Below are 12,115 nucleotides of genomic sequence, written 5' to 3'. Positions count from 1 at the left end.
TGAGGAACATGTATGATGAAGAGTCATGCTGAGGTGAGTGAATAGAGTCCAGCAGCAGGCCATGTTCTGAAGAACATGTATGATGAAAAGTCATGCTGAGGTCAGTGAATAGAGTCCAGCAGCAGGCCATGTTCTGAGGAACATGTATGATGAAGAGTCATGCTGAGGTGAGTGAATAGAGTCCAGCACCAGGCCATGTTCTGAGGAACATGTATGATGAAGAGTCATGCTGAGGTGAGTGAATAGAGTCCAGCAGCAGGCCATGTTCTGAGGAACATGTATGATGAAGAGTCATGCTGAGGTCAGTGAATAGAGTCCAGCAGCAGGCCATGTTCTGAGGAACATGTATGATGAAGAGTCATGCTGAGGTCAGTGAATAGAGTCCATCAGCAGGCCATGTTCTGAGGAACATGTATGATGAAGAGTCATGCTGAGGTCAGTGAATAGAGTCCATCAGCAGGCCATGTTGTGAAGAACATGTATGATGAAGAGTCATGCTGAGGTGAGTGAATAGAGTCCAGCAGCAGGCCATGTTGTGAAGATGTGAAGGAAGGATTGCACCGTAGTAGAGAGCCCTCCCTCTACCCTCAGTATACAGACAGCTGCCACTAGCCGGCCCTCTTCTCTCTCTCTCTCTCTCTCTCTGGGCACACTTAGTATTTGGCGGCTCCCCCCTCAGTCAGAGGAAAGCAGGACTGTGCTCAGAGCTGGTGAGGAGAAAACATCGCTCCCATCCCCGGACTCAGCAGAAAGTTTGCAGCAGAGTGCGCGCTCTGTATAGAAGATCCTCCTGTGCTGGCTGCTCGCTCCAACCTGAGGCATTCATCCACTCCAGGTCTGAGGAGGTCTGAGGTACACCTCACCTCACCAACATCATGCCAAGCTTCGATGAAGTTCTACAGGAGGCCGGGGAGTTCGGCCGCTACCAGAAGAGAGTGTTTATCCTGCTGTGTATGACCGGCATCACCTTCGCCTTCTCCTTTGTCGGTGTGGTGTTCCTCGGACAGATGCCGGAGAGACATTGGTGCCGGAGCTCTGAGGTGGCAGAAATGAGTAAGAATTGTAGCTGGAGCCCTGAGGAGGAGAGGAACTTTACAGTGCCCAGAGTCCCTGGTCACAAGGAGCAGAACATGTGTTACATGTATGACATAGACTGGAAGAATAGCACCTCTCACTTCAACTGTGCCCACCCTATGTATGCCTTCACCAACCTCAGCCTGGAGCAGCTGCCAGTCACACAGTGCCAGGAGGGCTGGGTGTATGAGCAGAACAGGACCACCATCGTCAGTCAGGTACTGGGGCTGGCAGGGACACCTCATGTGTATTTGGGGGGTTTGTGTGTTTCTCATGTGTTTTTTTTAGGAAGTGTTGATGTTGCTAGGATGAGACGCCTGTTGTCATGCAGGAAAATGCAACAAAAAAAATCTTGTACATTTTTTATGTCATTTCTATTGAAGTCTATGAAGCCCGAGACACACTGTGCTGCATGCGTGTTAAAAAGGTTTTAAAAAAATGATTGCACCTTTCTGGCTCAGTTCACACATATGCGATGCGGGGAGTGCAGCCAATCCTGTGCGTTTCCCGCATCGCATCACACGGCGTCAATGAGATATGCGGCGGTGTCAATGTTATCTTATCGATACCCCGAAACAGAATGCAAAACACAATGCCAGAATTGCATCGCATGGGTATGAACAACCATGCGATGCGATTCAGGTGCAGGAAAAAAAGGGTCCTGCACCATTTGGCTGGATTCACACTGGTGCAATGTGGGAAACTCTGCGAATCATGTTCCTGCGTCACACCAGGATCGCCGGCGGTTCACACTGACATCTGCGATTCTCTGCAGGTGTCAATGTAAAGTTAATGACATGCCCAGATCGGTTCTGGTGCAGGAATTGGATCACACTCATACGATCCGTTTCCAGTGCAGACCAAAATAAAGTCCTGCACCATTTTGGGGTGAATGTGATGCGATTTCGGCCATACAGTTTGTATGGCTGAATTCGCGTCACACAGACATCGCATGTGATCTGCACAGCAATGTGGTGCGGATCACATGCAATGTCTGTGATCGCACAAGTGTGAACCCAGTCTTTCCGTGTGAATGCGATGCAATTTCAGCCATACAAACTGTATGGTTGAATTTGCACCGCACAGACATCGCATGTGTGTTCCTGTGCACATCACATGCGATGTCTGTGATCGCACAAGTGTGAACCCAGCCTTTTGGTGTGAATGCAGACGCATTGCATTCCTGTGCACATCACATGCGATATCTGTGATCGCACAAGTGTGAACCCAGTCTTTCGGTGTGAATGCAGACGCATTGCATTCCTGTGCACATCACATGCGATATCTGTGATCGCACAAGTGTGAACCCAGTCTTTCGGTGTGAATGCAGACGCATTGCATTCCTGTGCACATCACATGCGATGTCTGTGATTGCACAAGTGTGAACTCAGTCTTTCGGTGTGAATGCGATGCAATTTCAGCCATACAAACTGTATGGCTGATTTCGCACCGCACAGACATAGCATGTGATGTGCACAGGAATGCCGTGCAAATCACATGCAATATCTGCAATTGCACCAGTGTGAACCTAGCCTCCAAAAAAACACATTCCAGGAAACTGCGTGCATGTGAGCTGGACCCATAGGTTTAAATAGATTGTAGTGCTTTTCTGTGGATCTGGAAACGCTCTAAAAACTGCATAGATGTGAACCTATGCGTGGGGGCATAGAGGAACTCTATACAGTGTGTGCATATGTATTTTCATATATAAATAAATCCATATCTCCCAACACTGATTTGCAGGTACCAGGCACTTTCAGATGCAGCTAAGAGAAGCACATGTGAGCAGGAGGTGTTAGCCATGCGCAGGGCATGTGTCGGGGGTGCCTGGGTACATCCTAATCATCCCCTGTGGTGCTTATTACCCCCCCCCCCCCGCTGATATTTCACCAAAGCCCCCCAATGGAGCTGCTAAAATTTGTTTTAAAAATAATATAAAAATAAAATTGTAAAAAATAATACAAAAATTAAATATTAAAAAACTATTGACACTGTCCACTGCCCTACCGACACCAACGTCTGCCCTACTGACATGTCCAGTGCTCTACTGACACCATTCACTGTCCTACTTACACCGCTCTACTGACACCATTCACTGTCCTACTTACACCGTCCATATTTTAATACATTTTAAAATCTTTTTTTTTTTTTTTACATTTATCTAATAGAATGTGTGTGTAATATATACATATATGTATATATATATATATATATATATACACACTCACCGGCCACTTTTTTGGGTACACCTTGCTCGTACCAGGTTGGACCCCGTTTTGCTTTCAGAACGGCCTTAAAGAGGAAGTAAACTCTCCTCTGCAAGTTGTACCTATAGGTAAGCCTATGATAAGACTTACCTATAGGTACAGTAAATATCTCCTAAACATGTACCGTTTAGGAGATATTTACCTTAAATGTAGCCAGTGACATCACTGGCGCATGCGCTCTGAAGGAACGGCCGCTGGTGCTGTTCCTTCAGAGCCCCGTGCCGTGACCATCGGGAGTGACGTAATCGCAGCTCCAGCCAATCAGATGGCCGGATGCCGCAAACCTGGAAGAAGGGCGACAGAACATGTCGCCCATGAGAGAGGTGAGCGGTCGGCACTTCGGGGCTTCGTTCTAAGGTAAGTATTTCATAATGAGCTAGTATGCGATGCATACTAGCTCATTATGTGTTTGTCTTTCAGGTTTTAAAAAAAAAAAAAAAAAAAATTCGGAGGTTTACAACCTCTTTAACCACTTGACGTCTGCTCACATTGCTGCTACTGCGGCAATGTGGCTCGTTATCGTCCAGCGACGTAGACCTACGTCGCTGGACTCCTCCCCCTGTAGGCGGCGCTGTAGGCTGTTTTCAGTCACAGCGGGAGTCGGGCCAAGGGAGGAGCGGCGGCGATCGCCGCTGCTCTCCCCCCGATCGTCGGGGAATCGAGTGTGGAGATCCGCCACTTGTGTAAACAGAGCGGGCGGATCTCCTAAGTGACAGGCAGGGACAGATAGCAGGGTTCAGCATAGCTGAACATGTGATCTGTCCCTGTGTCACTCAGTCACCTCCCCCCACACACGTTAGTAAGCACCAGGCGTACATTAACCCCTCCCTCTCCAATAAAATTAACCCCTTCCCTGCCAGTTTCATTTTTACAGTAACAGGGCATATATATAGCACTGATTACTGTAGTAATGTCACTGGTACCCCCAAAAGTGTCAAAAATGTCAGTCAAGGGTCCGATCTGTCCGCCGCAATGTTGCAGTCCCGCAAAAAAAAAAATCCCAGATCGCCGCTATTACTCGTTAAAAAAAAAAAAAACACCAAAAATGACAAAAATCTTTCCCTTAGTTAGTTAGTAAACGCAATAACTTTTGCGCAAACCAATCAAAATACGCTTATTGTGATTTTTTTTTTACCAAACATAGGTAGCAGAAAACAAATTGGCCAAATATGTAAAAAACTATTGATTTTTACATTTTTTTGGGGGGGAATTTCATATAAAAAAATGTTAAAAATATTGTTATTTTTCAAAATAAATGCTCTTTTTTTGTTTATAGCGCAAAAAGTAAAAATCGCACAGGTGATCAAATACCACCAAAAGAAAGCTCTGTTTGTGGGAAAAAAAGGACGTAAATTTCGTTTGGGTACAGCGTCGCACGACCGCGCAATTGTCAGTTAAAGTTGCACAGCGCTGAATCGCAAAAAGTGGCCTGGACGTAAGACAGCAAAATCCTCCGGTGGTAAAGTGGTTAAGGTGGAGTTCCACCCACATTTTCCACTCTTCAGATTGAAGCACTACTATATCTCCTTACAATGAATTGGCATTTTTTTTCTTTTCTGTTCATACCTTATTTAGGCATCTATTTAAGAAGACTTCCTCCTTCAGAGGCCGCAGCGCCGTACGTAATTTCCAGTCGTGCATTGGCTCCTGGGAGATTTGTCATCAATCCCAGGAGGCAATGGGCATCGCTGGCTCATAGCATCGTTTTATTATCAAACAAGCTTTCCCGCCAATCGCAACTCACCGCGCAGAGCATGCGCAAGATTGCTAGGTGCGTTCTGGGTAGCCAGCTTGCACGGAATACAGGAAGAGGGACACAGCGGCTTCAGATGCCCACACTGGAGATGGCCGCTGTGTGGAAGAACCACTCAAAGTAAGAAAAACATGCTGCACAAATACAATACTGGGTATAAATGACAGCATAACTTTATTACACTGCACGAGACATGAGTATTCTAGGAGTATTTTTATTGTGAAACATACATTTCGGCCGGAACTCTGCTTTAATTCCTCTTGGCATAGATTCAACAAGGTGTACAAGGTGGAAACATTCCTCAGAGATTTTGATTCATATTGATATGATAGCATAATGCAGTTGCTGCAGATTTGTCGGCTGCACATCCATGATGTCAATCTCCCATTCCACCACATCCCAAAGGATTGATCTATTGGATTGAGATCTGGTGACTGTGGAGGCCATTGGAGTACAGTGAACTCATTGTCATGTTCTAGAAACCAGTTTGATATACTTTGAGCTTTGTGTCATGGTGCATTATCCTGCTGGAAGTAGCTATCAGAAGATGGGTACACTGTAGTCATAAAGGGATGGACATAGCCAGCAATAATACTCAGGTAGGCCGTGGGGTTTAAACGATGCTCAATTGGGAATCTGAACATCCTGTGAGAGTTACTTATCTAAAGAGGTTTAATGGATGATATTGTCATGCTCCTGATGATGCGCGTGGTGCGAAACGGCCGTAGAGCTTGACCTATATGCCAGAGGACCTGCCGCCATTCTGAGCTCAGTTTGGCGGCATACTATGTAAGTTTATGTGCCTTTTGTTTTTTATGCACTTTATATGAACTGCTTGCACCCTTAGGCCCCTTTCACAAGGGCGCACTGCCCGACGGAGTCCGTTCTGCTCAGCGGGCATTGATCCACCGATCCTCGCTGAGCAGGCGGATGACAGCTCCGTCTCCGCTCTGTGTGCAGAGAAGGAGCTGTTAGATCCTCGCTGTCCTCTATGGGGAGATCGGATGAGAACGGATCGATTGTCTGTTCTCATCCGATCCCCCAGACGGATGGAAAATAGGGTTTCCATCCGTCAGGATTTCACGGACAGAATCGGAATCGGATAGCAGCCGGTGTTAGCGTAGATGTTTCCGCTGACACCCTCTCCCCTATAGGGATGCATGGAGCATCCAATCAGGTCCACCTGAAAAACTGACAGGCAGATTGGATTGGATCGCCCATGTGAAAGAGGCCTAAGGAAGATCATTGAATACTGAATGCGTTTTTGCTGTCCTATAACTACGCTTCTGGTGAGTGTGCACTTATATTTGGAGGAGGCAACACACAGATGGTGATTCACTGAGATTGTGGAGTAATAACACTGAAACTATTTTATTTACAGTTATGGATTTTTGTTCACTTTATTGTGATCAATTTTATTTGATTTAAAACTCAGTTTTGTTCATGCGCATTTGTATACTTGTTGAAGAGTATCACTAATATTCAGACAGTGCTGCTTTTTTCTTTATGTCCTTTTTGTGTTTGTATATTTACACATATTGCATGCTGCTTTTTCCAGACCACTTAAGCGTAGGGTTGCAACCTCATCCCTTTAAACCAGGACACATATTAATTACACAGGTTCTGAGGCTGATATAATACACATAAGGCACTAAGTGAGTTTAATTACCACCTTAATCAGCCACAGAACCTGTGTAATTAATGTGTGTCCTGGTTTAAAAGGATGAGGTGGCAACCCTACTTAACCGGTTGCCGACCGCCGCACGACTATATACTGCGGCGGTCAGCCCCGGCCAGGCAGAGTGACGTATCGGTACGTCACTCGCCTGTCACTGACTTGCGAGCCTATCGCGGGCGGGCGCGCGCCCGCCGCGGCTCGTTCACAGGCAAGTCAGTGCGTGTGACCGGCGGACTCGATGTCCGCCAGTCACACTGCGATCGCTCCTGTGAAGGGAGAAAGACAGAGCAGCTTGTGTAAACAAGCTGCCTGTCAGTTCTCCCTGTGTAAAAGTGAAGATCTGTCCGTTCTACTATGTAGAACGGTGGATCTTTGCTTTTACACCAATAGGAATGTCCCTACACAGTTAGAATCACGCCCCTAGGACACACTTAACCCCTCCCTGTCCAATAAAGTTAACCCCTTCCCTGCCAGTGTCATTTTTGCAGTAACAGTGCATATGTATAGCACTGATTACTGCAGTAATGTCACTGGTAACCCCAAAAGTGTCAAAAATGTCAGTCAAGGGTCCGATCTGTCCGCCGCAATGTCGCAGTACCGAAAAAAAATCGCAGATCGCCGCCATTACGCGTTAAAAAAAAAAACACCAAAAATGACAAAAATCTTTCCCTTTGTTAGTAAACGCGATAACTTTTGCGCAAACCAATCAAAATACGCTTTTTGCGATTTTCTTTACCAAACATAGGTAGCATAAAACAAATTGGCCGAAAAATGTTAAAAAATTTTGATTTTTACTTTTTTTTGGGGGAATTTCATATAAAAAAATGTGAAAAATATTGTTATTTTTGCAAAATTTACGCTCTTTTTTTGTTTATAGCGTGTGATCAAAAAATCGCACAGGTGATCAAATACCACCAAAAGAAAGCTCTGTTTGTGGGAAAAAAAGGACGTCAAATTCGTTTAGGTACAGCGTCGCATGACCGCGCAATTGTCCGTTAAAGTCACGCAGTAAAAAATCGCAAAAAAAACCCTGGTCCTTTAGCAGCCAAATCCTCCGGGGCTTAAGTGGTTAAACGCTAACAGCTGACTTTTTAGATGCTCAATTGGTACCAAGAAAATATGGATGGCTCCATGCTTTCATGTTGTTTATGCGAAATTCTGACCCTCCCATCTGAATGTTGCAGCTGAAATAGAGACTCATTAGACCTGGCAATATTTTCCAATCTTCTATTGTGCAATTTTGGTGTGCCTGTGCGAAATGTAGCCTCAGTTTGCTGTTCTTAGCTGACAGGAGTGGCACCTGTTGCGGTCTTCTGCTGCTGTAGCCCATCTGCTTCAAGTTTCAATGTGTTGTGCGTTCAGAGACGGCATTCTGCATACCTTGGTTGTAACGAGTGAGTTACTGTTGCCTTTCTATCATCTCAAACCAGTCTGCCCATTCTCCTCTGACATCAACAAGACATATTGATCCAATCAACTGCTGCTCACTGGATAGTTTCTCTTTTTCCGACCATTCTCTATAAAACCTAGAAATGGTTGTTCTTAAAAATTCCAGTAGATCAGCAGCTTTTGAAATACTCAGTCCAGCCCATCTGGCACCAACAACCATGCCACGTTCAAAGTCACTTAAATCCCCTTTTCCCCCCATTCTGATGCTCAGGTTAAACTTCAGCAAGTTGTCTTCACCACGTCTAGATGCCTAAATGCATTGAGTTTCTGCCATGTAAATTGGGTGATTAGCAATTTCTGTTACCAAGCAATTGAACAGGTGTACCTAATAAAGTGGCCGGTGTATGTATATATATTTTTTATTTATATATTATACATTTTTATGTATATATATATATATATATATATATATATATATATATATATATATATATATATACACATACACACACACACACACACACACAAACACACACACACACGTGTTTGAGCTTTGGGGTGCACACGCTAATGCAATAGGCAGGGCACACCTATGTGTGCTAATCCCGTCCTGTTCTTGGCTTCAGCAAGGGCTGAAGAAGTCATCGCCCTGCATGCCGACGTAACGCGTACAGGGGGTGGAGCCTAGCTGCCGACGTCACATCCTCTCCCTATCCACGGAAACTGCTATTGTATCTGCACTATTGAGTGCTTTTTCTTGTAAGTGGATTTGTTTAATAAATTGCTTAGTAATTACCTAGCGGAGAGCATTAGCTCTTTCTTTCTTCTCTCCCTACCTGCTCATTTATGTGTGGGTGTATGTGCCAGTGGATCCCAGATGTCCTCTTGTGAGACCCTGCCGACCATCCATTAAACCCCTGTGGGGGACTGCTACATCTGACCCTGGGTAATTCCTGGGTCAGAAATTAGGGTGAGAGGCTTTAATTTAGTGGGCAAATGTAAAAACAAAATTACTGCGCTAACTCAAAAAAGTGTAGAAAGCAGCTAACACCAATCACTAGATAAAAAAGTGATAAACAGTAAAACCAAGAAAAAATGTAAATGTGTAGCGCTAATGGTAATGATAATAATGTCCGACAACATATAAAGTCCAATCAAAAAATTCCATAGAAGTAAAAAACGTATAGATGGTGATGAAAAGGAATCCAACACGAAAAAATGATGTAAACTAGTTGTGCAGCAAATCCCCACACCAGTGAAGGTAGAAAATAGATTGCGCTCACCAAATGGATGGGACCCCAAATACCTTATAGTATAGAGGTCAAACAGGCTTGAAAGAGTGATGGAGTGTCCCCACAGGATTCACCGACCACGATGGACAACGTGTAGATCTCCAGCAGATATGATCAGTCAAAGACTCACTTCCACACACTTACAATATGGTCCACAAGGTGGTGACCTGACTTCTCTCAGATGGAACGCACAGACAGGAAGTGATGTGAGGAACAGACAGGAAGTGATTTAATTTATTATTGATTATTATTTATTATGAAATTTTTTTAATTTAGTGGGGGTGGATTGAAGCACGTTCACGGAGGTGATTGGCGTATTGGGATTTCAGCATCACTTTTTTACATGGACTTTTTTCCCAGCACTTTCATGTTTATAGGATTATTTGAGTTTTGTACTCTCAGATTTGATTTGTGAATTATTTGGCACATATTTATGATCTAGCGCAGCACGTTCTTGGTTTTGTATTATTGTTTTGTGTAGTGGGAGCACAATTAGTGTTTGCAGCTGGATTTTGTCAGTTTGCTCTATACAGTGTGTCACAATTAATTATTTATATTGACTTTTTACATTGAATTATTGCGCTGATAGCTTTTCAAGATTTTTTCATAAGATACATAGAGCTGTGTCTCGGCCCCGCCCTTGACTCTCTCTCCATTGGCTCCCTGGCTGTGATTGACAGCAGTGGTAGTCTATGGGCTCCCTCTGCTGTCTCAGCCAGTGAGGAGGGAGAGTCCCGAGACAGCCAAGGCTATCGTGAACATCGCTAGATCGGAAGGGGCTCAGGTGAGGATCAGGGAGGGGGTGCTGCACATAGAAGGTTTTTTTACCATCATGCATAGAATGCATGAAGGTAAAAAGCCTTTAGAACCACTTTAGGAGGTGGCACCATATAACCCTTGCCTGTTGAGGTCAATGTGATCACACCAATATTTTAATACAAAATCTCTTTGGATTGAAGGGGAAAAAGGCATTTAGGAGGCAGTAGGATCACCTCCAGGAATGGAAGCTGCTACTCTCCTACTTCATGAAAAGGATATGTTTGCAGAAAAAATGTGCTTATGTTTATTTATTTTTTCTTTTTCTACCGGAGCCTGCTAAGCCTTGCACCTGCAATCTGTAGATCGTGAATGTAATAGGCTCCCAAAAAACTTGTCCTCCAGCTTTCTGTCCATAAGCTGTATGGGCTTTCAATTAGAAAGCTGGAGGAAGAGTGAACAGACTCTGGGTGTGCTGATCAGTACAGTAATAGTCCATTGAGAACTACAAGCCATCTGCGGCAGTGGAAGGGTCAGTTGTTTATTCATTCACAGATCCCTGTGAATGAATGATGTGCCTGTGCTGGAAGCACCGCACAGCACTGCCAGTTTTGAATGGGACAGTAACTGAGGGGGAGAGACTCTGCCTGCTGGCTGGGGGAGATGCTGGTGTTACACCCTAAATACAGGTGTAATATGTTCCAAAGGTGAACTCTGCTCATGTGAAAAGCACCTAAAGCACAACAATGGACCCAAATTATCAGTTGTGCATTGCTGCGCTGCAACCCAGTGTGTTGCCAGAATGATGGTGCAGCAATTATACCAATACACATTGTTGCAACACACTGGTGTGAACAAGTGTTTAGGATTTCAGTTCTCGGTAGGAACAACTGTGCTGATTACAGTTTTAATGACACCAGACCTGTAATTGTGTGAGTTTTGTGATGGGCCTCATTGCAAAATAATTAAGGGGTCCTTTTTCTCTCCAATCTCTAGTTCCAAAGGAAATCCATGTACTAATGCAGAAGAAGAATTGCTTTCTTAAAGCGGAGTTCCGGTCACAAAATCGACATAATCGATTTTGTGGCCATCCGCTTGCTTTTCATCACCTGAAAAGGAAATGGATAATTACGATTTTTTTTTTTTTTACTTACCTTGTTATTGTAGAAAAATATACTCACCTTTCTTCCACTTCCTCCCTCGGCGGCCGCGGCCCGCGCCGTCACTTCCGGGTTGCAATGATTCCTGGGAGCTGAACGTCATCGCTCCCAGGAATCAATGCGACGGCACCGGCCCCGCTCGTCACTTCCGGTGCAGCGCCACATTCCCAGAAGCTGTGGAGGAATGCGGCGCCGCACCGGAAGTGACGAGCGGGGCCGGTGCAGGCGCATTCTGGGAGAAGAGGACTCAGAAGAGGATCGCTCTGGCTTCAGCTGCCCACAACGCTGGAGAAGAAATTTTATAGGGAAGTTTTTCTTCTTGCAGGTAAGTGCGACCCGGGACAGTACAGAGGCTATCCATTGTGGAATGTACTAGCCCTGACTGTCCCGGGGGTATTTTTATTGAAAAAATTTTTTCATGGCCGGAACTCTGCTTTAACTACCTCAATACCGGGCACTTAAACCCCCTTCCTTCCCAGACCAATTTTCAGCTTTTAGCGCTGTTGCATTCTGAATGACAATTGCGCGGTCATGCAACACTGTACCTAAAACAAATTTGTGTCATTTTTTCCCCAAAAATAGAGCTTTCTTTTGCTGGTATTTGATCACCACAAGGTTTTTTTCTTTTTTGGTGCACAAATAAAAAAAGACCGAAAAGTTTGAAAAAAAAAAAGTTTTTTGTTTAGGTTATAAAATTTTCTAAATAGATAAGTTTTTTCCTGCACTGATGAGCACTGATGACGCCG

The 12,115-nt window shown here is 44.6% G+C and overlaps 1 protein-coding gene across 4 annotated transcripts in view; it reads left to right on the top strand.

The window, feature by feature from the left end:
* The first annotated feature begins 835 nt into the window (after window positions 1-835).
* SLC22A3 (solute carrier family 22 member 3) overlaps window positions 836-12,115 on the top strand; it is a 364,734-nt gene continuing 353,454 nt past the window's right edge. For all 4 annotated transcript variants that reach the window (XM_082251588.1, XM_082251587.1, XM_082251585.1 and 1 more), the window contains exon 1: window positions 836-1,292. In XM_082251588.1, the coding sequence (XP_082107714.1) occupies window positions 876-1,292 (417 nt within the window). In that variant the 5' untranslated portion in view covers window positions 836-875. The remainder of the gene's footprint in view (window positions 1,293-12,115) is intronic.

This window comes from Pelophylax lessonae (genome assembly GCF_965119305.1).
Source record: "Pelophylax lessonae genome assembly, chromosome: 3".
NCBI classification, from domain to species: domain Eukaryota; kingdom Metazoa; phylum Chordata; class Amphibia; order Anura; family Ranidae; genus Pelophylax; species Pelophylax lessonae.
This window is presented reverse-complemented; position numbering and strand designations above follow the sequence as displayed.